We start from the raw sequence: 26,244 nt of genomic DNA, 5'->3' as shown, positions 1-26,244 counted from the left end.
ACCCTAAATATACCTAAATAATGTCTTATAGACATAATATATAACAATTTAATACACAAATTCACGAAACACACAAACAAAGAAATCAATAGTTTAAACCCAAAAGACTAACATTGTTAAAGATAATGAGCGAGTTTTGTGGCGGTCGATGTTGGATAGTCTATGAGAGCGTTCAGCTTGATTGAATCTTGATGGTAAACACTACGTGATGGGGGTATTTTTGAAAAATGGTTATATAAAAATCTATTTTAACTTATATCCTTTTTTTTTTTTTTAAATGGTCAAAGGCCACTGTGAAAATATTGTCGGGTCAAATGGCAATTTCATTGTATATTCTGTAGATTTTTAGTTAATAGATTTTAAGAAAAATGAATTTTTTTAAAAGAATATATAGCTAAAATGTAAGAAAAATTATTGATTCATGTTTAAAATTATTTTACTGAAATAATAAAGAAATTGTGATTGAAAAAGAAATTGGAAAATATAAAAATTTTAAATCATTGTTTGGAAGAGTACAACATATAAATAGGAAGGTGCATAACGCTTTCCTTATTTACGAATTTCCCTTGATAAATTTTTACCCTTGCTCCGTCTCTATAATGCTTCCGTTCAATTCAGTTTTCATTTCAATCGTTCAGTTCAATCATTGAATCATAAAAAACGTTACAACTCGTGATCGAACTCGTGATCCGATTTTTCTGAGCTTCAAATCTTCCGAAATGGAAGTTCAATCAGATTCAACAAGCAATTTCAAGCTATGGAGCGAATTGGAATTACATGAGTTCCCCAACAAATTCGTGATCAAATCCATTGAATCGCCAGATCAAGGATTCTCCATTAGCCGCTTCGACGGGAACATCAATAACCTCGACGGTCAATTTTTTGCTCTCTTTTTACCCCGTGAAAATTACAAAATTTGTTTCGAGTTTCATTTAATTGCACAAAAACTGAAACGAACAAAAAATGTAAATGCTTATAGAATTGAGGCATCATTTGCTTAAATTGTATATTTACCTTAAGAGAATCCTTGTTAGTTTTCTACATACACTTTGGCAACAGTTCTTCATGTTGATTACAAGAAGATAAAGTATGTGTTGATAATAATGAGTAAGCGACAAAAATATCTATATGTGAAAAAGGTTGCACGATTTCTGGTGGTTGAACGATTCTGATTAAAAAGTGTCATACTGACGTCTTCAATGATAAGTAGTTAAAATGTTGATGCATAGCCAAATTTGAAAAGCTGCAGCAGACGGGAGTGGTGATTCACGACACAGGAGGAACAGTAATTGCAGCAAGCTTGAAGAGATATACCTGGGTCTTTTTCTCCTTAATAGGGTTGATTGTATAGCTCTCTTTATTTCATTGGCAGTGTTGATTTCTAAATAATGATCCTGGCCGACTGGTCTGAGTTTTCAATTAAGAGGACAGAGGATAATTCCTTGTTATCTTCCACGAGAAATTAAACAAAAAGCCGCTGAATTGGCCTGTTTCTTGCATGTACCAATTGAAGTGTTTTGAGAAGCTCATGAGCTTGGTCTGTCTTCAACGTCAAGAAATCAGCATTGTTATTCTTCCGACCTCTACGAATTTCACCACTCCAAAAATTCCCTCTACCTCTACCGTACTCTAGCTTGGTAGTTTCCACCGCCCTCCTAAACTCACTATTTTGCTACTCAATAGGGAGCAAGAAGAGAAATGGTTATTTGAAAGGAAGCCATTTCAAATTCAACATAACATTCTTCATCCCAAGCATGTTTATCTATATATTTCTTTTCAGACTTTGGGGATGAATATGTCTTTTTAGTTAGTGGTATGTGACAGTCATTGATTGATTGATTTTCTAACTGATCTGTTATCAGTTCACATTTAATTTCCTACTTACATGTCATTTATTAATTCGTTACGAAGTCATTTTTTATACTTCTATTTACATGTGCTTTGATAACGGTTTTTGTCAATGTGTAATGGTTTAACGACAACAATTTGTCATTTTTGTTTGGGGGTTCTTCCACTTAGGAATGCTCGCTTCTGCTTCCTAAGTTTTGCATGTGATTTACTTCTTAAAATGGTTCGCATAACAGGGATACGAGTTCGCCAATATTCCTTTACGAGTTCTTTGTTATCCAACAGACTGTTTTCAACTAGTCATTTTGATCTTAATAATATAAGCTATATTAATTTTTTATTTTTTTAAATGCTACTGCATAAATTGAAAATAGACTAAAAATCTCAAATCCTTGTACTCTAATGTTCATATAGTTAATTATTAGAGTTATCTTCCTTGTTGTCTCTAATAATTACCCCCAAAATTCTATTTGGTTCACGATCTTTGAATTTCAACTTGTTGGTAAGCTGATATCTAATGTGTTATTATTTATTTTTGCAGATGATGATGGTTCTGGAAGTTCTTCTAAAGTCTCAACCATATACGGGGTGGCTGGAACAATTAGGTTGCTAGCAGGTAAAGGAAATGAGTTGCATAATCATATAGCCATTGCATCTGCATACTTTGATACTTCCACGGTGATTTCAATCGATGGCCTCATAAGAAAGGAGCAACTAGGCTACTAGGATTTTGCATTAGCGGTGTGCTTTTATAAAGCCAACTCTAGTTATCTTCTTAATTGCTTTACAGACCACTTATGCTAGAACGAATTGGTGGTTACTCTATGAATTTGTTCATTTAATCATTACGTGGGCAAATCAGAAAAGGGTTTGAAAGAGAGAAGAAAAGAAGAATATATATGAGAATTGAAGGGCTTAACTCCAATCAACACTTCGCAATGTCGATCAAATAGTGAGGACGTCGAATTGAAAACTGCCTTTTTACAAGCTGTCTATTTCAGGTTAAATACTGAAATTGGTTTTCATGTTATTACTTTTTAGTAGTCTGGTGTTCGACAACTGTGAAGAGGACTAAAATGCAGTGGGAAGCATTTAGTTTCTCTGGGTAATTTGCAAGTTACTGGACAATTGACTTAGATTTTCCTTCTCTTGAAGATGTCATTCGTACCTCAAGTATGGACATGATAAAACAAAATAAATTGAGAAATGAAGTGGAAAGAATTGGTGATGACTTCTGAGAAGTGAAATCCTTAGGAAGGTTATCAATCAGATTGAATCAAGATAAAATTTATTGTATTCATTGACAGGATTGCCGATGCAGACAAGTGTTTGGAAAGTGCATTTTTGCACCCTAACTTTGCTTGGTTTCAACTCTTTCCCCTTTTTTGGGAATAAATACATCACTGACATGTACTGTGAGCGCTTATATAAACTAATTTACTGATAAATTAGTTATTACACTTCCTACCTTATCAAATATCAAGACGATAAAATTGGCTTCTATTTTTTCCCTAGGTACACACTTGCTAGTTATAACTTCCAGGAAAGATGTGGGAACTTATCTTGGTTTTCCAGTTTTCCGGGTCACATCTATGAAGTTTCTATCCTGCAACGAGGCTTCAAGGTTCTTAACTAGTCAAGAAGTAAGAGCACATCTTATGTATTGTTAATTTTGGAAGTTTCCAGGGCTTCGAATTCCATTTGTTGGGTGTAAACTAGCTAAACTGCAACACTTACAATTATGAGCTGTGTACAGAAAAAGGATGAAGCTTACTTTAAGACTCTGTTGAAAATAGTGGAATCAACTCCAGGTCTATATTATTCTTATGGGAGTGATATCACGCTCAAGTATGTTCGACTCTACATTTGTTTCTTCTGGTTTTCCTTTATTTTACTTTCCACGACGAGATTTTCTGTTTCAATATTTTCATGAAAACTGATGATGTTTACCAGCTTGCAGAGAAGGTTTAAGCTGGCAGAAGGGTGGATGAGTAGACCAGTATGGAAGCAGGTATATAACTTCAATTCTGGGGTTTTGCAATGTGAACAGCTGCAGCAAATAAACATTGCTTGCAAATTTGCTTATTACAATCTTCATTTATGTGACTTTTGTATTATTTTCACTGGGATTAGCGTCTTGCTAGTGAAACCTATGAGAGACAGGAAGATTAATCTAATTCTGAACTAATCTTGACCATACTTCTTCAGTATTGAAGTCTAATTTTAATATTTTCCTATTTCTATTGATACTCTGATGAGAATCACCATTGATTGTATTAATTCATGGTTAATTTCAGGCTGACCCACGATTTGTTTGGAATAGAAATTTACTGGAGGGGCTTATCGAGAACAAGGTTAGAGCTTAGAACTAACCACCCACTCATTTCCCAGTGATACTGGAGAAGAGAACAGATGATGTGTTAAATTTATTGTCTTTCGGATCATATGTTGGCATATACATACATTTGAAAGTATTTCTCTCCAAGAGAAATTTCAGGCAAACTTTACAAAGCCTGGAGGAAAAACCTTTCTGTTTTTACATGAATACTGTTTGGCGAGAGTTTATTTTGACCACTTAATCCTTTCTAATATGCAAATACGTGTTCTTGCAGCTTGATAAATTTATAATCCCTCTGTTACAAGGAAATATCCTTTTAACCCCAACTTTCCCTCTCTCCCTCTCTCTTTATGTCTATTTGTTGTTACTAAATGGTGATGGAAGACCAAAAGTAAATGAAAAATCTAGCCACAGGGATCATGTTTACACTTAACTAAGACTAAAGCTTCCAGACTGGAGAAATCAATCTGAAAAATTCCCCTGCTGTAATAACATTAATTTCCCGGAGATGTACACGGCGCCTAGGTACAAAATCCTGAGGCTTTATTTTTTTCTTTTTATGATATATATGGTTTTGTGCAACCTTTTTTCTGAATACTTACTTTGGTGTTGAATTCAGGGACAAGAATGTGGAGAAGAGGAGCCAATCTAGAAGGAGACACTGCTAATTTTATAGAAACTGAACAGCTGCTTGAATTAGGAGGTTATATCTCCTCATTTCTGCAGGTGTGCTTCACTTCTCAAGAACCTACAGTTTGAGCACATTTAATTCATGGTTCTTTTTTCCCCAACGTTTTAATACGTTATTCTGATGCTTCGCCATCATAGAGAATATGCTGGTAGTACCTCCTTTTTCTAGCTATGGATGTGGTAAATTATACAGGCAGCTAAGGTATATCCTTAATATTGATATGGGAACTTCATTTCCCTGGAAACGGATAATTTTTATTATGTCCAGAATAAAAGATGATTCTGAAAATCATGTGTGGGTTGTTAAATATATGTATGTTTCTGATTAATCGCATAGTCATTTGAATGAGTGGTTTTCATTTCTTAAGTGCCCATTTGATGATGCACATGAATCTTTAAATGAATGTTAAGGAACATATGTTCTCTCTCTCCTGGAATCCTTGGAACCTATGAACCAAATACTTATTTATGTTTGAGAAATAGTTATTGCTGAAAAATAATGTGGAGAAGTTTTTATTGGTTTTAGTTTTTCACTTTTTCTCTTTTATAAAATTCTGCTAATAGCTCTCACCCATTTTCTTGAATGGACTATGCATTTCTTGATGCATATAGTTTTATTCAGAGTAACTACTTGTCAACCTTAATTGTGGATCCCAGACAGTACACCAAATGCTCAATATATCCTATTGGCTGTTTTAATTCCGCCTTTCATTAGACAATCAAGAAGGACTAATCCATCAAAGTTTTGCAGTATATACCCAAAGTCATTCATCACATATCTATAGTGAGAAGGCTAGTTTATGTGAACCTATTTGTATCTCAGGTTCGGGGTTCAATTCCACTGCTGTGGGAGCAAATTGTTGATCTGAGCTATAAACCACGCCTTAATATCATTAATCATGAGCAGACAGTACGTACATGCCTTGAGATCTTATTCCTTTCTTAATGCTTTAAGTTGATTTTCTATTTCATCATTTCCTATCTCATTGATTATAGAACAATAAATGTGATTTCATTCTTGGAGCTGCGAATTTGAATGTTATTACGTAGTGTTTTCCTTTTTATATGTATTTTCAGTCAAAAGTTGTGGAGCGGCATTTTAATGATCTATTGCAAAGATATGGAGAGTGTGTTGCAGTTGACCTGACAGATAAGGTCAGTTTTTCTTTATTAGTCCTTCCAAGCATTACTGGGGATCCCACTACGTGGTATACTTGATTTATTTTATTGTTAATTGCTTTCTGTGGAAGATTTTCCAGATACGGATGGAAAAATTTAGGACCAGGATTTCTTCTGTCTTCTTTTAATCAATTCTAAGATAGCTGGAATTAGTTTTGTTATGGATCATCTACTAGCTGGATATCAACGTAATTGAGTTTCTTAAACATCAATTTATGCTGTAAATGAATGCTTCATTCCAGATTAGATACTCTGAGAATGTCATTAAGGTTGTCTAATTTTTATTTATGTATTTTTAAATATATGGACTACATTATGTTTGGTTTGGAGGCTAGTTTCCTTATATTGATCTAAAGATCTTTTCTTTAGTATATTAACGTTTTTGCTGGGTTGCGAAGCCAGTTCATCGTTGTTTCAAAATTCACTTCTCCATATTTTCCTTTGGTCCTTTTTTTGTTATCTCTTGTAGCATGGCGATGAGGGTTTATTGAGTATGGCTTATGCATGCGAAATGCAAAAGCTGCCAAATGTGAGGTGATTATCATCTTCATTTCTACTACTCTTGTACTGCTTATTTTGTTTTCTTTTAGGAGCCTAAAATTGATGTTGAGGGAGAAAATTGTAAAGTCTACAGAAGACCATTATTATCAGTTGATTTTGGCAGATGATATTAGGAAGGAAATGCAAATAGTAAATTTCTTGTCGTTTCAATTTCTTATGGACCAGCATTATGCAGAAATATAAACTCAATCCGGTGGTTTGTTCCGAACTAGTATGATCAGAATAAGTGCTTGTCTGAGAGTGCTTTTTTAAAAAAAGAGATTTTTTTGGAGAATGTGTGATTAAAAAGTAGGAAAATTAAAAAGTAGGAAAATATATGGGAAAACGTGAAAATTGATTTTTTTTGGAGAATTTTGTATTTGAAAATGGGTTTAGGGAAAAATTGATTCTTGAATACTCACTTTTACCCAAGCACTAATAGAAAGATTATTAAGGAATGTGAATTTCATTGTTTTGTATTGATAATGAGCAAGTATTTGACAATATTGTGATCAGTTTGCTTTTTTTACCATTTTCAGCACATTTGAATTGGGGAATTTAAACAATAACTTAATATGTTTTTATACCACTGCTCCAGATACGTCCCATTTGACTTCCACCATGCTTGCGGCAACACAAACTTTGATAATTTACAACTTCTATATGATCAAATTTCGGAAGACTTTGAGAAACAAGGGTAATGGACAGATTTTTCCGTTCTTCTGTACTTTCCTTTTTTTCCCCCTCTTTGCCTGAAATAGGTGCGAAAATGTAGCTATACGGGATCTTCATAATACAGGTTTAATATTTACTATTCCAGCTGAGCAGATATTTCCTTGTCGATCCTGAAGGGAAGATTGTAGCCGAACAAGGAGGCATAATTAGAAGTAACTGCATTGACTGTCTTGATCGAACAAATGTGACACAGGTTTCAAGCAACGTATTAAATTGATTTCCAATTGCAACTTGCTAAGAATCCCTGTTTCCTAGGATACTTGATTATCAAAATTCAATAGTTAAACTTATTTAGGCGTCTTTTACTCTGAATTCTTCATTGTAAGAAGATGACGTTTATTGTGCAGAGCTTCTTGGCAAAGAAATCTTTAGACATTCAGCTGCAAAGAATTGGTGACTTTTCTCCAATTGAGACCATTTCTACATTTGGTGAAGATTTTGAAATTTTTAAGACTTGTAAGAACCAATGTAAATTATTTTTCTATATTTGATTGCTGAGCTCATGTAAGCGCGGAACAATTTTTATTTTGCCTCCACTTAACCTTGTCTTTTTCATGACAGTATGGGCGGAGCAAGGTGATGAGATAAGCCTTGAGTACTCGGGAACTCTTGCCTTGAAAGGGGACATTGTGAGGTAAGATTAACAAAAACCAAATTTCACCAGGCCAATGTCATATCTGATTAAAAAATATATATATATATATATATATTGTCACTCTTTGTATTTGATTTAATACATTGCACTGTTGCAGGTACGGTAGACAGACAATGGGAGGACTCATTAAAGATGGGATGAGTGCCCTTTCAAGATATTATCTGAATAATTTTCAAGATGGTGTCAGACAGGCAAGCTGTCTAATACTTTATTTGACCACCAAATTCTACTTATGGTAGTTAAAAGGCTAAGGCTTTAAAAACCATTAATCATTCTCACATTACTTTTTGCTTAATTCCCAGGATGCAATTGATCTTATTAGCGGTCACTATACTGTGAACGGAAATGGTCCATCTCCCTTCCAGCATAATGGATTTGATTCCATCTCTGTAAGCAATGAACAATTTATTATCTTTTGATTTAGGGTTTCATATAATGGCTTCTCTTCATCTTGCTGTTTGTTAATCACACTTTCTCCCTATGATGTTTTCCATAGAAAACAATATTCATTTGGAATGTCCTGAACACTAACCAGGATGATAAAACAAGCAGATTATATTATGAACAATTAATTACCTTTTGATTTAGGGTTTCATTATATAACGGCTTCTCTCCATATTTCTTTTTGATTGCCATACATATTTTGCCTATGACATCTTCTATAGAAAACAATATTTATTTAAGTAGTCCTGAACACTAACCACTTATTTGCAAAAGCAACCAAATTATTACAACTTCCCGGTGTTAAAAATGCTTAGTCTGTCTAGAATGGATGTAGGAGAAGACCTTTAGAATCATTTCTTCAGTTCAATACATATGGATGGAGGAGAACAGATTGGCATCTATTGATATTATAATACTCCATGGCTTCCCATGCAGTTTTAAGTGGCCAACCTTAGAACTCAGATACATACATACACTCAAACATAGGTACATGCATGTATGCATGGTGGAGAAAATTTCAATATCAATCACAGATCTTTTAGAGCATGTTTCATAATGTGAATTAGACAGTATGGAAGAAAAGAGAGATTGAAATCTTGATCATAATACTGTCGAGTTTTGCCTAGTACCCTACCAAAGATGGTACTTGTGAATCTTACTGCTGTTGTGCATATTAAACATTATAAAATGAAGAGGTATGAGCATGATAAGATGAACAGCTTATACGGAGAGAAGCCATTATTTAGATATAATTCCTCTTTCATTGCCTAGCCCACAAGGTCCTTTCAACCATTTTTCTTCTTTCGGTTTTATTTTTTGAGATTTGGATTATAAATTATAACTTTCCCAAGTCTCAACCGTACAATTGCAGTATCTTCCAGTTGCATCTGCTTTAGTAATTGGAGGATTGACAGTTACATCAATTACATTAAATCAAGGTATGCCTTTTCTGCATTATTTATCTAAGTTGTAAATGAAATTGGCACCATGAAGTTGTTATTGCCTCTAATTTCTGTCCCATTTCTTGATATTTTCATAGCGGGACGTAATGCACAAAGTTTTCTGTCATCCGTGGTCTGTGCTGGTCTAACTGCTGGATTAATGGCCGTAATAAAATCCAATGGAAGGCAGTTCTGTTCGAGGCCTCGCTTGTGTGGTCTTTTCTAGGAGTGATGCCTCCTGAACTTTGTGCTCCGATAAAAGGATAAATCAAGACTGCTATTCTATACATGGCAAGTCAAGTAGTTTTTGATTATGTAAGTTGTGTTTTATCAATGGGATTGGATATTACTGTATATTATGGGCAGTTTGTTCTTGGTACTGCAATCACGTCTCAATTTAAAGTGGATGATTTTATCTTGTTTACAATTTCATATGCATATTTGTGGACATTCTCTCTTCAAATTTGTGAATTGTAATGTTCTTCCTAGTATGGTTAGGAACTGGTTGGGGCAAGAACTCCAGCAGCGTGTTTGGGATAGCTTTTGTTTTGCTTCTAGTAGGAAAGCTTTTGGAGAAAGTCACTTTCATTCACCATCTTATAAAAGGTTTTCTAGTCAAACAGTGCATAAAAAATATTATCAAAATATGTTCAAAAGCTTCTTAATTTCAAAGTAACTTTTGATTTTTAAAAATCATGCCAAATGAGTCCTTAGAATGCGTTTTCTAACGATAATGATACATGCCCTTGTTTGTTCGGCTCCTATTGACGATCTCTAGGGGCGTAAGTGGTTTAAAAGTTGAGGTGTAAGGCTGGGTTGAAAAACTCGGCCTCTGGTTAGTTTGATTTTAGAAAGTGGTCCGAGTTTCTCGGCTAGTGGCTTTTGGCCTTTGGCAGCTCATTTTGTACTTCTACGTACGAGCAATAATTTATCAAATTATGAAATTTGTTGATCAATTAATTAAGTCGCACATATATATATATATATATATATATATATATAAGAGACTTAAAATTATCTGATTCTTGCCTCACGACGGTCCTTTAACAATGTGTCCAAATTAGCATAACAAAATAAATGCCCTCACATTGTTTATGTATTTTGATTTTTTTACAGAAAATGCGAATTTAACATCGAACCACGAGGACGAGGTGACTCTCACACGTCAAAATAATATAGAAACAAAATATTTTAATCACGAGCTTTAAATTAACAAAATTCAAGAGACAAAAAACTATCGATCTTCACAAAATGACAATTTAGTATAATCATTGCGAATAAACCATATTTAGAGCCTTATCCAACTCAGATCGAGATAACCAGTTCTATTGGAAATCGGTCTGATTCTAAGCTAAAATTCAGGAAAAAAAAAACAGTTGATTGACCAAACAATCAACCGGTTCATTCTAAATTCTGTTATTAATTGTATCATTAATTTGGTTTACCTTTTTCCAGGTGAGTGGGTTTTTTTTAGCTTAGAATAAGACCGATTTCCAATAGACTGGGTTTTAAGTGGCCTTGTACAAGCCCATGGTAGATTTGACCCGGCCCATACGTTTTGACTATGCTCACAAGAGATGTAGGTCTACGTATCTTCTCAGTTACCGACGACGATTCTCTACAACAGAGTATACGGTTTCTCGCTATAATTAATCGTCTGCCTCAGGTTCTACTCTCTCACACAAGAACGCATAATTTATTTGAACATTGTTTTTGGTGTATATGATTACTGTTATTTTTGCATGATTTTATCTTTTCCCTTTGGTAAATGATTAGGAGGAAACAAATATGAATGCGTTTAATTTCTATATTATTATCGTGTTTCTTAAGAAATATTGCTGTAGGTAGAAGCTAGGGTTTAGTCTGTTGCTTCGTAGAGAATAAATTACTGAAATTTTATTTCATTTTTTATTTTTTTTAGTTTTTGTTCCGTTCACATAAAACAGAATATAATGTCATTCCGTGGAGCCAAGGTTATGAGATTTTTCGCTATTGGAATAAAGTGAGTATAGTTATATGCCGAAAGTTTGTTGTGGTTGTATTCTTATGAATACAAGGTTATGAATTAGTGTTTTGCTTGTTAGATGTAATTGAAGTTGATTAAGTTATGAGTTCTCTGAGCCTGGGTTTGAATTTTTGGAATAGAAATTGGAATTAGGGTAATTTCTTTCAAATTCAAAATATTTTTGAATGTATTCCAATCCCCATAGTCCCAATTCTGGTTCATCTAATAAAAACAAGCTGTTTAAGTGATGCTAGTACAGATTTGGTTGACAACTAAAATGAAAACAAGAAATTGATGAGCCTCTATTGATTTGTGGCTTGTGAAAGTAATTTGCTCCCTTTAAGGGGATGAAATGGAGCTGAATTAGATTGAATGCCATCTTTTCATTGGTACAATCTCTAATTTTACCTGATAGGCATGAAAGCTTAGTGTTATTAACAGATAAACTACATACCATTCAAACTTTGAATATTTAATTCAATGGGAGAAAACCACTATTATTTTCAGGTACCCTTCCGAGAAGCTCATCTGTGCTTTTTATTCGAACTTTCTCCTCCTATTTTTCTGAGATGTTTCTTTTTGCTGTTGACTTGTTACTTAGCAGCCTTATAAGTTTTTAGACAAACAATGCAATTAATTGCATGGGATTATTGTCAAGTTTCTTGGTTGCATGTGTTTACAAATTTAGATTGTAGGAATCCAAACTAGATGAGATAGCATTTTAGGCTGCAAACTTGGTGCATCAGGTGAACTTTTGTTGACCACGATGCCAAGTTTTATTATGCTTTCTGCTGCAAACGAATTCGTTTATGGAAAATGAAACATTGACTAAAAATCTGTATCTATCATGCAGTGAATATTTCAAGAAAGTGTCGGAGGGGGTATGGCTAAGCATCATCCTGACTTGATTATGTGTCGGAAGCAACCAGGGATAGCCATAGGAAGGCTTTGTGAGAAATGTGATGGCAAGTGCGTGATATGTGATTCCTATGTGCGTCCTTGCACTCTTGTTCGGGTATGTGACGAGTGCAATTATGGATCTTTCCAAGGCCGTTGTGTTATCTGTGGCGGGGTGGGAATTTCTGATGCCTACTATTGCAAAGAATGTACTCAGCAGGAAAAAGACAGGGATGGATGCCCAAAAATTGTCAATTTGGGGAGTGCCAAAACCGATCTGTTTTATGAACGGAAGAAATACGGCTTCAAGAAGAGATGATGCGTTTCTATATGGTTTGTGTTGATGGTCGGGGTAGGAGTTGTGGGTAGTCATGGTAAACAACAATGCATCTTTGTTGTGCTATTCTGCAGTATAGATAACATTCTCGTTTATGTAAAACACCGAATTTTTTCAGATTCATGTGATTGAAAATAGCTCCTGCTTGTTGAATTTATATTGTGTATTTGAGTGAGGTACTCTTCCTTGTCTTTATCTATCACCACAAGTCTTTCTTTTATGCTTATTCGACTAGAAGTCTACTTTTCTGGGATAGCTTTTGTATAATTTTTTTTAACGCTTATTAAGGAACTTGATCGACTTCCTTTAAAAGCTTTTATAATCAAGTCACAACAAATGTCGAGACAAGCTGAAAAGCTTATTTTTAGTATTAGAAATCACTTTTCACTTTTCAAAAGTTATGCCAAATGGGTTCCAGTCAAGCTGTTTTTTAATATCAAAACCTTGAACTTTCAAATGTCATGTCAAATAAGTCTAAAAGTCCCACTAATGAAATAGGTCCTCTTAGGTTCTCTTATTGTGATTTTAAGTAAAATATTCTCATGCATATGTCAATCTATTTGAACAAAATTAATGTACAAATAGGTTAAAGCAAGTAGGTTAATTCTTCATCTCAACCTTACGGCTGTGATTATACTAGCCACTTGTCACATTCATTTAAAGTCAATTAATGCTATTTATTGTTGAAGTTAAAATGCCAATATAGCTATTACTAATGTGTCATTAAATGAGAGATACAATCAAATAAGGCACTGAGTTCTTTTATTGAACTTATCACATAGCACAACCTATACTAGTGCGGTACCACCAAGAATGCTAGATAGCATCATTCTTTAAAATAAGTACATGTTTGATTTTGGTATAATAGATTTCAGAAGAGAAATTCCGCTAACAAAATCACGAATCTTGATTAACAGATAAATCTTGACTTTACTTGTGCACATACGGAGTTTATATCCACCTTTATCACAAAAGGAGAAATTGGGAGCACATTACTGCAATTTCTCGTCAAAGACAAATTGAAGTAATCTTTAAATAGTGTTATATTTCAATTTGTTTCGAACTGTACACTACTCATGTTTCTTCACCAAATAATTATAAGAATCCCATTTCTTTTTATTACAAAATGTCAGGATAACTTTAACAGGCTACTCGGCCAGCCAACATACACACAATTCTGAAAATTATTTTTCTAGAAAAAAGTGTACAATTTTACAGGCGGCTCCTATTGCTCGAAGCAGCAGGCTTAAAACTGGCAATTCCAGTAACTTCCCTACCAGTTACCAAGGTGTTGATGTCATAGGTCCCTTCATACGTGTAGATGGGCTCCAAGTCACAGAATGCCTAAAACCAAAGAGAGAAAATTTTAAGAGATCGTGTTTTGAGTACAAAGTTTTTAACTCTACAGTACCTCAATTTGTAAGTCCTAGAACTAGGAGCATGTTTGGCTAAGATTAAAAGACTTCCTGATAAGTAAATAAGCAAGTAGAAAAAACTTACTTATTTTGACAGTAAAACAAGAGTTACTTTCAAAATAAACAACTGTTTTTACTCGAGAAAAATAACTTACCTAAATATTCTAAAAAAAAAAAAGTTACTTAAAAGCAACTTTTCCTTGTTGTAAGCTTAGCCAAAGATGCTCAAGGTCCAGTTACTCTGGGAGTATGGTCCCAGGTAGGAAAATTTTGGAAGAAATGCATACTAACCTTTGCCACCAGAAAGTCAGCTACGATACCATTGCCACCAAGTAATTCCCTTCCCAGAGAGACAGTCTCCCTTGCCTTCAAGGTAATCCATGACTGTATTGAACAGAGATTTAATTCAGCCAACAAAAGATGAAAATCCAATTAACCCTCAGTTTCTGACTTAAGTCAAACGAACAACCATTTTCTTACCTTGCCCATGCTGGCATGACCAGGAGTCATTTTACCACTCTCATACAGCTTGCACAGGCGCCAACCAATGAGAAACATTGCTTGAACATTACCCAGCATTTGAACTAGTTTTTGTTGGTTGATCTGGAAAGCTGCCAATGGAGCGCCAAATTGCTTCCTCTCCTTCAAATACCTTACAGTTTCACCAGATGATGTCATTTAAAGCCACAAGAAGGGAAAATAAATCACATTGAATAAAAAGATCTAAAGAGAACCTAAAGACACGTCTCTTAAGGTAACTGCCCCCCTCTATTTGCAAATTTGCAATTTGAAAAAGGAAACTCTATGCTAAAGCATTCTTAGAGTTACTAAATCATGCCTTGATTTAAAAGCTAGTTACATTTTCAATAAAACTCCTTTTATTTTCATTATTTCTTGTAAATCAGTGATACAAACCACAATCATCTCAATCCGATATGCAGGAGGGTCAACAGCCTTCAAAATCTAAAATCTCAATGCACTGAGTCCTAGGCTTTCTAAAAATGAAATCCAATTTGATGGTACAATGAGGCTTCCCTGTCTTCCTGTGCTCGTTTCTAAGGAGAGAAAAAAATTCCTATAAATCTTCCAAAGTGGGGTCACCTCCAAAAAGATGCTGGAAAAAGGAGACAGCCTCTTGATGCAACACATTTTGTATAATAATCTAGAGGCTATAACCTTCATTTTAACAGTAAACAGATGAATTCTTTGTATAAAAATTTACAAATCATCCTTACTGAAAAGGTGTCCAAAAAGTTAAAAAAAAAATTATTGCCTATAAACTTGTCAAAGAAACATAAATTTGAATTGTGGCTAAGATGTTTCAAATAATGTCGTTCTACAACAATAAACTAAGCCTTATACTCGATAAAATTGGGATCAACTACATAAATCATTTTTTGCAACTCCATTTCATTCCTTGCTACATCTACTGCAAGATCAAGCGCAACCAAGTCCCCAGCATCCATAACAGGCCATGTTGATTTTTTCTACCCCTCGCTCTTCTAACATTTTCTAATGAGGTCGCATCACTCTTACGAATAGGATCCTCTTTAAGTCTACAAAAGACATGTCCCAACCACCCAAGTCATTTTTCAGTTAATTTATCTTCAATAAGTGTCACCTGTAGTTGTTTGTTTAATCATGTTTCAAGATTGTAACTTGTAAATTACTCAAATCATTTTATCTTCATTTTCTTAACAGTTATACTTTAACTCTAGATTTTTCTGAAATTGCCTTAATCTAATTTACTGTTAGATTATTGAATTGCTCTCTTTTCAGGAAAAGCTTATTGCTTGAGTTTCATGGAGGAGAATCTTTATTTGAAAGATCCCTTGATAAGAAAGAAAAAGAGGGCAAAATATATTCTGTCAAGGATTATTTAATTAATGGGAGCATTGCGGTTGCTCGGAAGCAATCTAGAATGAAGTTGACAGGACAAATATAACCACAGAAATTGTTGTAATTAATATATAATCACATCTCTTCAACATCAGCAACGAATGCATGACCTACAATTTGATTAATGCAGAAAGGGGCATGAGGAGAAAACATCATTTTGATGATTATATAAAAATAGAAGGGATAAGTAGTACCTGTGACACATATCATAAACACCCATTGAAATGCCAATAGGCTGCCAGGCAACCATGACACGTGAAACAGCAAGTACCTATCTCCAGGTAAAGGTAAATATTTGTCATATTCAATTATGAGGTAAGTTGACGATAGCAAACAGAGAGGGCATTACAAAATGAAGACCCAGTAAAACGAAACTGAGCAAAGTGCAGGGAGCAGCCCAGAGAAGAGATGCCACTTTGCTTATGGGTGAAACTCAGAATGAATTATAGCTTTACATGGATAGGAAAACTTTGGGCTACAGGAAGGAGTCATTGCAGAGATTCAAGAAAGATGGTGTGAAATTGGTACAGAGTTTAATAATTTATACATTGCACTAGCCGTCTTGCAGATAGACCCATCAAGCTAGTAAAAAGAGTAAGAATTGCGTAGATTATTTTTTTTCTTTTCTTTCTCATCAAACATTCATATAAGTTGTGAAAATGGAGGCAAAGGGGTTGCGGCTTCATTTTTGAAACCTCCTTCTCATTTTCCCCCTGCGCTCCTTTTCAAACTGTTATTTTGAGAGACAGATGAGAGATGGGGTACGTGAATAGACTCAAATAATAAGCACAGCAAGACTGCAATAATAAGTTCAGATAACATTCAAATGTTTCTTAAGAGATAAAATATGAAACACCAAATCTCATCTATCTGGCATGCACAACCAAACAATCGACAGAAAGAAGCACCCTGATTCTATACCTTGTTAGTGTCCTGAAAAGAATTGACACCAGGCAGCCTGTCATCATCAGGGACAAAAACTCTCTTTAAGAGAATATCCCCATTTTGAACAATTCTCAGGCCAATCTTGTTTTCTATTTTTGTAGCTTGTAAACCAGGAGCATCCTTCTTTACTATGAATCTGTAGTAGAGTCACATCAGTTATTAGAGATGTTAGATATGATAGAAAGCATATTAAAGAGCATGCTGCATTCAATTTTTAATGATATAAAAAACATAGGTGAAAAAATATCAATTGAACACGTAAAATGTTTGAAACAACTTTTCAGCACAAACCTAATAATCACTTATGAGTATGACAATGCTCACAAAATGGGAACATACACGATATAGTTCAAAAGAAAACCCAACCATTAGAAAATTTAAAATAGAGGAAGACCCCAAATGGGGGTAATTGTCAGAAAGGAAACTCTCTTGACATTGTGTGTCTACTGTGCTTAGAGTGATACTGGCACTCAAATGATATGTTCTTGACTTACCCATTTATCTGATTTGAGGAGGTGTTTCTAGCAAAAATAACCAATACATCTGCAAAAGTGCTGTTTCCTATCCAGCGCTTTTGGCCTTCAAGTATCCAACCTCCGTCAACCTGATGGTCAACGTAAAGAAGAAGAATTGATTGAAAAAGAAGAGAAAAGGGAGTTACAGGCACACGTGCACGCTAACGGATAATAATGTTGAATAGTAAAATTTATAATCTGGACCTTCCTTGCAGTTGTTCTCAAAGCACTTGCGTCACTTCCATAATCAGGTTCTGTCAGACCCTACAGTGTATAAACACTAGAGTAAGTCAAACATGGCAAATATATGAGATATTATTCAAGACTGAGGTATCATAAATGTTCCTACCCAACAAGCTATTGTTTTAAGTTCTGCAAGAGATGGTAAATATTTCTGCTTTTGTGCTTCTGATCCACATAGTGCTGTCCTTGACAAACCAACAGATCAAAATAAGATAATCATGACCGATTAATGTTCAGTTACCTGAAAAATGGTAACCAACTAGCTTGAAGTAAATAAAAATAAAAAATAAAATAAAAAATAAAAATAAAGACAAAAAAATAAAAATAAATAAATAAATGGCAGCAAGTGATACAACAAGACTGACACGTACCAATTGTGAGCATTGCCAAAGAAGAATGCACCAAAATGAAAGTAGAACAGCTGGCATCAACTCTTGCAATTTCTGCTGTAGCAATGGCATTGGCAGTAATGGAGAGGTTGGGGCACCCATAGCCCTAAAATGTACAAATAGTTAGATGTCACACATTCATGTGCAGAATGCCAGGAAACAGAAACAGGTTAACTTCATTATAAGTACCTTGATGCTGCCACCAGCAATACGCAATGCACCAAGCTTTGGAATGATTTCAAATGGAAATTTTGCCTTCTCCCAATACTGAAAAGATTAATTTGCAATCACATCCTCTTCAAACAGCCAAACATGAGGCAATAAACATTTAATTATAGAAAATAATATCTAGATTTTTAATTGACTTCTATTCTTACATCATAGGAAATATAGATAATGAAGGACTCTTTAACAAAATATTCACATACTGTATATGAATAAAACAAAAATGATCACAATGATACTATGATATTCAGTTGAAGATTTGAAAAATTCAAATGTAAAACAAGAAAGTACCTTTGCCATTATTGGAGCTACTTCTTTTTCCATGCACTCTCTTACTTTCTTTCTGATAGCTTGCTCCTCAAGAGTCAATAGATCATTAAACTGATAATAGTCTGATTCTGTAAGTTTGGGAGTGCAATATCAGAGTCGAAACTCACTCGTTAAGAAACATCTATCAGATTCTATCATCTTACAAGTTAAAATTCTAAATGTGGTGACTCTCTAGCAAGGATATATGTCTCCACAAGTACGCACATACAAACAGGTGTATGTGAGTAAACATACACAATACATGTATGTCATAAGCTTATATGAATTTCATGCAGTTTCACATTGTTATCAAGTGAGGAAATATTAATCTTACCGCAAGGAGGAAAGACTGAAGCTGGAGTTGCTTGGGGAAATGCAATTGAAACGTCTAATGCTGGCAGATCAAAATAGGAGCTCTTTGACTCTTTAAGCATATACTCTGTATCACATTCAAAGCAATTTCTCAAACTAATAATTAGCAAATAAAGCTTAAATTTCCTCCAAATAGAATAAATAATCATAGTAGAACTTCAACCAGTCAGGAATAAAGTAACTTAATAAAACTCAAACATCATCCAAATCACCCTAAATAATGATAACTTGCTCTAATCGACATTATCTCGCCTCTAAATAAATTCATAAGCTTGTCCTAAATTTCACAGTTTCCAACAAAGCTTCAACCTTTGGCAACTTGCTTAAGAAAGAGCAAATTTAATGATAAAGGTGAAAGGGGCTTTAAATCAATGATTAAGAGATCTTTTAGCATGTATTTTCCTATATGAATATGATACACTTATATAACTAACTATACAAGCAATATCTCCAGGATGCTCATTAATTCTACTTGGCTCTGGAATTTGATTTCCAGAGAATTTTGAAGAGCAATACATAGTCAGATATAGAATAAACCTCATTTCTTTACCCTTTCAAAATTGAGCTCATTCATCTAATATTTAAATGATACTTTGAGACTGCGAAATTAATTAAACGATCTCAAAAAGTCAAAAGTTTGCCGATCCTTACTCTAGCAATCATTGTTACTAACACAACACACTACGCGCAAAACATTAACATAAACCAAAATGGAAAACATTAAAAGCAAAAAGCCATATAGTCCAAATTAGGAATTAAAAAAAAAAAAAAAAAAACCTTGAGCCTCTGATGCTGGAACTTTCATGGTGATGAGTTGCCGAACTGCGGATGAAGCTAGGATTTTGGGGAATAGATCTTGAATTCAGGAGGTAGAAGGGATATATAGGTTGACGTGATTGAGTTATCGATTGAGATTTATGAATGACGTGTGGGCACACAATTCTAGGTTTTTTTGTTTTATTTTTTTAAATATATGGGAAATAAAAAATTAGACAGTCTCCACCTCCAAACATTGCCAAAATTGATTTAGCAAACATGACTTTCCCGATCTTTAATCATGAGTCCTTTTCGAATCACCTCTTGCAAAAGAATAATACTATTTATAATTGTGAGTAGCTAATTTGTATTTGAATAATGTTATGTAGTCCCATTGAAATTGCAACTCCAATTTAAATAGTATTAGATGATTGGTAAAACGAAATGTAAAATTAAATAAGTAATTTAATTTTACCTATGATTAATGCCACCTATAATGAAATTGCAATTTATAGGGATGTCAAACGAGTCAAGCGACACGTCAGCTCGATCGCTTGGCTCGTCAAAATCCGACTCGTGGGGCTCAAGCTCGTCAAATGACGAGCCCAAGAACGTAAAAAAATATAATTTTTTTTAAAATGTCTAAAATGTACAAATTTACCAAAAAATTAAAAAAAAATCACGAACTCGCGAGCGACTCATGGGCTCGGCTAGGCCTGTGAACTCGTGGGCCGAGCCAAGCTTGCCCACGAGCAACAAGCCGAGCTCGGCTCGTCTTTCACGAGCCACGAGTCCGAGCCGAGCTCGTGGGTTAAAGGGTCGAGCCGAGCGCCATCCTTAGCAATTCCAGTGGAACTGAATAGCATTATTCTTTATTCATACCACATTTTTTTCTTAGTTCATTAAACCTTAATTACATTAAAGATTATCAACACTCATTCATTATCATAATTATATCCGTAGTTTTTCTCCATCACATTCTAATTTGCAAAATTTGTTTATCAGAAAAATATTGACCCTAATAATGATTTTCATCCAAAATATTTTTAATGTGTTTTAAAATAAGGGGAAAATATTAATTGTACTTTTGCATTATTATTTTTTTGCTTATTTAATTTAAAAATACAATAGGTAAGTGAGTCTTTTTACTATACTAGTGAAGGCACGTGCGTAGCACGTGTTGGTGGGTGGTATAGTGTAAGTAATAGTGTTAGAATTTGGTTATGTAGTATTTGAACTAAAAGAGTGAAACTTATTTTGAATGATGATTACATTGGTTTATATAAAATATTTGTTCACGGGTACTTACATTGGGGGTAGTAATATGCAGTAATTATAAACCATACTTGGTTAAAGAGGTATTAAAATGTTAATATGTACAATGAACAAAATGTAGTGCGACAAGTAGAGATGTTGGGAGTGAGGTGCGTTGATCTGTGGGCATAAATATACATGGGCTCAGCTCATAACCTTGTAGCTATTCGAACATAAAGCTAATAGTAAAAACCAGATCTCAGAAAGTATTATTATTATTTATTTTTATTTTTTTGAGATATTTAGTAGAAGATGATATAGGAGAACGACATACCCTAATAGATATAAAACTATAGGTACATCCTGATTCTTGAGTAGCTGCAGTTTTGTGAATAAATTTATAAATAAAGGTGCAAGAGGCTTTATAAACTTCAGATGATTATCTGACCAGAAACATGAAGTTTACCGTGTCCATAAATTTTTTTATGGATTAGCGATGTAATGTACATCTGCATTAGATTTTTCTTCCTTTCTCGTATTCTGTAGTCTTCTTTCTCTCTCTCTCAAAATGGGGCTCTTTTGCTTTTAGTTTATGGGATAGGGACCTCAATGAGGCAGCCAGATGATCATTACGATGTGCTGAAACTAATTTAAGTAGTCTCATGTGCCGAAATTCACAAGGGAGCGAATACAGAATGAAAGTTCATATATACAAATGATTTAAGAAGCTTGTATAAGATTCTCATCAACTATGGTAATAATATGCCATGTTAACCAATGCAACATATGGACAAATCAGATGGAAAGGCAATATGCCAAATTTCCAGCTATGGTAGTAGAACATCATGTTTCAGAATCTATGTAATAAAGGCTTAAATACCAACAGCTCATTTATATTGGCAACTTACTTAATAGATGATTGTAATGCATATTTAATTGATAACCACAATAGGATGCAGATCTGGTTAGACAAGCTAGGAAAATCGGGCTGTTAAATTTTATAATTTCAAAGCTTTAAATAAAAACGTGCCCAACATTCAAACTTTGGAAAGGAATCTAAAATACAATAAAAAAATAAAATTCTACTGAACAAATTATTATGCAAGTAAACTGAACACAAGACAGAAGTGCATATATCAAATGATGGCAAGTGCTTTACTCATATCATGTCCCCGATCTTTCTTCCTCTTCGATGTCCCAGTCCAATTTCAGCAACTACTATATAACATAATAAAGCAAAATCAGTTGTTTCCCTAGAAAGCACTAAAATTAAGCAAAAGGATTAACAAAAGTGCGATGTATTTCAAGCATTATGCTTCAAAACAAAAAATTACCTGATAACCCTTACTATGCTTTGTACTTCTGAACTCCCAGACAAATTTTTGTCATCCATGAATAGGCTGCCATGGACAAATATTAGAACACAAAAATACCTTATCTTGGTGCAAAGGACAAAATGATTACTTGTATATTTTTCAATGTTCTCTTTTCTGCCTCAAGACGATGATATAGAATGAAGACAAATTGTATGACTTAAAAACGCAAATAAGCCTTATTGTCGACAAATTGGGGTCGAGAAAAATATTTGTTTTTCACTACTCAGCTCGACCTACAACTGTGTAAAGAAAAATCAAATGAAACAAAATTGAAAATCCTTTAACAAAGATATTATACAATCATTCTACTGACATAAAAAGGTTGTAGTTGGCAAATGAAGTTATGATGATCTCTAAAAATTACTACATATGATGCTCTCGATAACTGGATGAGAAAATTAGTAATTGATGTTGATGTTCCCATTCTCTTAAGCTTCTCTATTTCAATTCGTTAAAAAAATTTCAGAGTACATTTTAAGAATCCCAATTTGTCAACAACGAACATCATATATAGCAATATGAACGTCTCCACATTTGTCCCACCAGATACAAAGGCCAGCAAAGCCATTCATCTGGTGGCATGCATGCCTGGATTCTGGTTCAGAACCTGATTTTGGGAATTTGATAAGGCAGCAACAAAATTACTTTTCAATTGTGCCATCATCCCTGTCCTTGAAGAATTAACTGCAGCTGAACGACTTGAAACATGATTTGAAGCTGCATTGGATTCTAGATTATACCCAATACCTAGACCAAAATCCATGTCTCGCACACCTTGGTTACTAACTCCCCTCCCTTTAGCTCTTTCAGGCCTTCTGCACCTGTAAATAATATTGAACATTCAATGAGGAAGCAACATATGTTTAAAAAACTCTCCAACAGAAATAAAATATAAAACATAATATAAAGATTAAAGACTAATGTAATTTTATTTCCTCTGAGGTCACTCCTCATCATAATGGAAAACCCCCCTCAATAAATATTATGGAGGAGAAAAACACAAAATTATTCAGATGAATGATGCATTAAGAATCTCAATTATATCATCAAGCCCTCGTTCTTTGCTTCATTTTCCTTGGAATCAAAAATTTATTAAGCATGCAATCAATCATTAATTCAAAAAAAAAAAAAAACTGAAATTAGAAGTACAATCATGGACATACACAAATATATACGAATGATTATTAACAATAAGGAGTATAAAGATAAGGAAATGAAGGATACCTAGATCTGGTTTGAAGTCAGGCAACTGAGCATTGGCAATTTTGGGCTGAAAGTAGCCAAATCGTGGAACGAAGGAAAATCAACAAAAAGGGTTCGCCAGAGTCGAGAAATTAAATTAAACCTAAATCAATAGCCAACTCAAATTAATTATTGATAAAACTATAAAAATTCAAACTTGCTCTTCAAGGAAAATTATCCTCGGACGAGAGCTGAAGAGATGTAAGGAATATTGGAAAATCAACAAAAAGGGTTCGCCAGAGTCGAGAAATTAAATTAAACTTAAATCAATAGCCAACTCAAATTAATTATTGATAAAACTATAAAAATTCAAACTTGCTCTTCAAGGAAAATTATCCTCGGACGAGAGCTGAAGAGATGTAAGGAATATTGGACTCAGCCAGCGTGGGGGTACAGCCAACGCCGAAAATTGGAGTCTGCCTTCCGCAGTCGACGAAACTATAACTGCAAGTAGAAAAGAATTGGAATCAACATTTTCTTTACGGAATTCACGTGAATGTTCTCGAAGTGGAACCACAGCACAATTCCAAATGGCTCGGCTAACTCGGCTCGGCTTAGATGGCCAAATGGCTTGTGAACAGTAACACAAAAAGTGCCTCTTTTATATGTAGTTAGATTTTGAAGAAATTTTTGGAGGAAAAATCATAGTCAATAATATTTTATGTTAATTTGATGGCAAGAAATTTTTCAACCATAAGGGTCCATTTGATTGCGAAAATGAAATTTGAGTGGAAAAAAACGAATTTCAGGAAATTAAATTGTCTAGAGATTGTTTTTTTTTTTTGGAAATTGTAAATTATTGTGTTTGATTAGTATAATTTTTCACGTGGAATTCGTCAAAATAAAAGTGTTTTTTTATGTTCGTTTGACTTTGTTTTACATGAAAATTGTCAATTAAAGGGATAGATTTTACTGTATTGGGGATGAAATTTGTTTCTATTATCAAAAAAAATTCAAGAAAATCATCTATTTTTTGGTTTTCGTTTGGTTTTGTTTTAAATGAAAATTGTCAATTAAAAAGAAATATTTTTTTACAATTAGGGATAAATTTGTTTCCATTGCTATTAAAAAAAAAATTGTTATAGTAACCGAGATATTGGTTGGAATTGGTTTTCCATGAAAACCAAGAAAAATCCTATGTTGCAAGGCAACCAAGAAATTCATTTCCATGAAAAAAAAGACATCAAACATCCTTAAATTTGGAAAATGGAATTATTTTCCATAGAAAATCTCTCCTACCAAACACACCCTAAATGTAATAAGATGTGAACGTTATGAATCTTTAATACAAATAAAATATAGTTTAATTATTAAAATTTGTGGTATGAATATATTTAACCTTACATAAATCAATTATGTCATTATCTAAAATTTTAGAGCAGGTCCGATTAAGCTTCTTCGTGTCAATTTGACTTTTTAAACAAGCAAAATGGCAAATAATCTCCAAATCTATGCCCATGGGACTTATTTAGTCCCTCTTTAATAATCATTTTTATAATAATCAAAAAAAAATTTCAAACTTATTCTTAATCACATATTATTCAAAAAAATCACTATTCTAAAATTATTTTTATCAAAAAAAAACAAAAAAAGAAAATTTATAATGATTGTCAAATAGGGGCTTAGTTCCTAAAATTGAAAAAATAAATATTATTAATCTTTCAATGTGCATGTGTAACTTTTTCTTTTTAACATTTAAAAGTTTGTTTGAAACAATAGTTATGTCAAAATACGTAATAAAACAAATTATTTATTACTTTATCAAATTTACTTTGAACTTATAGGGCTCAAGGAGTTGAACATTGGACACCAAAATAATAAAAATAAGAGATATGCTTAGTGTACAACATTTGGTACTATACACTTTTACAGCTCCCTTACAATGAGGGGCTCACAAATTTAATATTTACGTGGGCCCCCTCAACATGTGCGGGAGCTGTATGTATAGCATGGTGTACAAATAGCTTTTCCTTAAAAACAAATAACACTGGAATCAACAACCCTTCATTGTCATTTTGTGTAACAAGCTTTATATAATTCAGGAATTATTTACTTTTTTCAAAAAATATAATGAAAATTATTATATTTTGAATTTTACTTCATTTTGGAATATCAAATAATTAATTTAGAAATATTATTTTTAATTAAGACAAAATGAATATTTAATATACACAATTTTTTGGTCAATAATTTCTACATAACAGAATGGGAATCATAAAATTTTTATATACTATACAAGAGAGACGACCTAATGAATAACGATGTTCATCTTATGTTAATCGACGATAAAGTATCATATTAATTCATTGGATGAAGTTTGGACACTTCTTAACATTTGAATTAAATTTATTATTCATTAATGCTCGTTAAATCATTTATCACCAATAAATGAGTTTACAAAATTAATAAGTTAAAAAAAAAATAGTTGCAAGGAATAACATAAAAAACTTTGATTTATCTCAATGAGAAAAAAATCAATTTTTAAAAATAAAATAAAATTAAACAATGACCCACCGATCCAATCAATGACCAACAGTTCAACCAGTAAACCGATGATTCAGTATATCAGATGATTGATGCGCAGGTCAAGTATAATAACTATACTCAGTAGTAATATTCATTCATTTAATATTTATTTCAATTAATTTAATTTGAATTAAATATGAATATCTTTCAAGCACGCTTCTAAAACTTT

At 33.5% G+C, this 26,244-nt stretch overlaps 3 protein-coding genes across 6 annotated transcripts; 2 read left to right on the top strand and 1 right to left on the bottom strand.

The window, feature by feature from the left end:
- The first annotated feature begins 553 nt into the window (after positions 1-553).
- Positions 554-9,802, top strand: LOC111408015 (phosphoinositide phosphatase SAC8). Of its 2 annotated transcripts, none has more exons than XM_023037756.1 (20): positions 554-873; positions 2,390-2,464; positions 3,364-3,491; positions 3,605-3,696; positions 3,802-3,859; positions 4,146-4,202; positions 4,461-4,494; positions 4,631-4,711; positions 4,806-4,912; positions 5,700-5,786; positions 5,954-6,031; positions 6,525-6,589; positions 7,194-7,292; positions 7,424-7,523; positions 7,678-7,786; positions 7,892-7,964; positions 8,083-8,176; positions 8,288-8,374; positions 9,301-9,367; positions 9,469-9,802. In XM_023037756.1, exons 1-20 carry the CDS (start codon positions 720-722, stop codon positions 9,594-9,596), a joined length of 1,773 nt encoding a protein of 590 aa, XP_022893524.1. In that variant the 5' UTR covers positions 554-719; the 3' UTR covers positions 9,597-9,802. The 2 variants fall into 2 exon arrangements, with proteins under 2 accessions (XP_022893524.1, XP_022893525.1); XM_023037757.1 differs by lacking the exon at positions 554-873 and adding an exon at positions 904-1,318.
- Positions 9,803-10,904: 1,102 nt separating this feature from the next.
- On the top strand, positions 10,905-12,811 carry LOC111408014 (PHD finger-like domain-containing protein 5B). 3 transcript variants are annotated; one of them, XR_002705270.1, is made up of 2 exons: positions 10,905-11,036; positions 12,229-12,811. XR_002705270.1 is itself a non-coding variant. In XM_023037753.1 (2 exons), exon 2 carries the CDS (start codon positions 12,259-12,261, stop codon positions 12,589-12,591), a length of 333 nt encoding a protein of 110 aa, XP_022893521.1. In that variant the 5' UTR covers positions 11,057-11,372; positions 12,229-12,258; the 3' UTR covers positions 12,592-12,811. The 3 variants fall into 3 exon arrangements, 2 of the variants coding, with proteins under 2 accessions (XP_022893521.1, XP_022893523.1); XM_023037753.1 differs by lacking the exon at positions 10,905-11,036 and adding an exon at positions 11,057-11,372; XM_023037755.1 differs by lacking the exon at positions 10,905-11,036 and adding an exon at positions 11,380-12,121.
- An 817-nt stretch (positions 12,812-13,628) lies between these two features.
- On the bottom strand, positions 13,629-19,871 carry LOC111408013 (acyl-coenzyme A oxidase 4, peroxisomal). Its single transcript, XM_023037752.1, has 13 exons — positions 19,699-19,871; positions 18,884-18,988; positions 18,532-18,638; positions 18,205-18,282; positions 17,998-18,121; positions 17,733-17,806; positions 17,588-17,647; positions 17,363-17,472; positions 16,845-17,004; positions 16,118-16,194; positions 14,505-14,676; positions 14,316-14,408; positions 13,629-13,953 (listed from the first exon to the last, which is right to left on the bottom strand). Exons 1-13 carry the CDS (start codon positions 19,724-19,726, stop codon positions 13,822-13,824), a joined length of 1,320 nt encoding a protein of 439 aa, XP_022893520.1. The 5' UTR covers positions 19,727-19,871; the 3' UTR covers positions 13,629-13,821.
- Positions 19,872-26,244: the final 6,373 nt, after the last annotated feature.

This window comes from Olea europaea, chromosome 13 (genome assembly GCF_002742605.1).
Source record: "Olea europaea var. sylvestris chromosome 13, O_europaea_v1, whole genome shotgun sequence".
NCBI classification, from domain to species: Eukaryota; Viridiplantae; Streptophyta; class Magnoliopsida; order Lamiales; family Oleaceae; genus Olea; species Olea europaea.
The sequence above is the reverse complement of the archived record's forward strand: the minus strand, read 5'-3'. Positions and strand labels throughout refer to the sequence as shown.

Coding starts and splice junctions, on each gene's coding strand:
- LOC111408015 (XM_023037756.1), top strand. CDS start 720: ATGGAAGTTCAATCAGATTCAACAAGCAATTTCAAGCTATGGAGCGAA. Junction 3,860..4,145: donor GTAGACCAGTATGGAAGCAG/GTATATAACTTC, acceptor GGTTAATTTCAG/GCTGACCCACGATTTGTTTG. Junction 6,590..7,193: donor CAAAAGCTGCCAAATGTGAG/GTGATTATCATC, acceptor CCACTGCTCCAG/ATACGTCCCATTTGACTTCC.
- LOC111408014 (XM_023037753.1), top strand. CDS start 12,259: ATGGCTAAGCATCATCCTGACTTGATTATGTGTCGGAAGCAACCAGGG.
- LOC111408013 (XM_023037752.1), bottom strand. CDS start 19,726: ATGAAAGTTCCAGCATCAGAGGCTCAAG. Junction 18,122..18,204: donor TTGCTGGTGGCAGCATCAAG/GTACTTATAATG, acceptor TGTACATTTTAG/GGCTATGGGTGCCCCAACCT. Junction 17,648..17,732: donor TTAAAACAATAGCTTGTTGG/GTAGGAACATTT, acceptor TATACACTGTAG/GGTCTGACAGAACCTGATTA.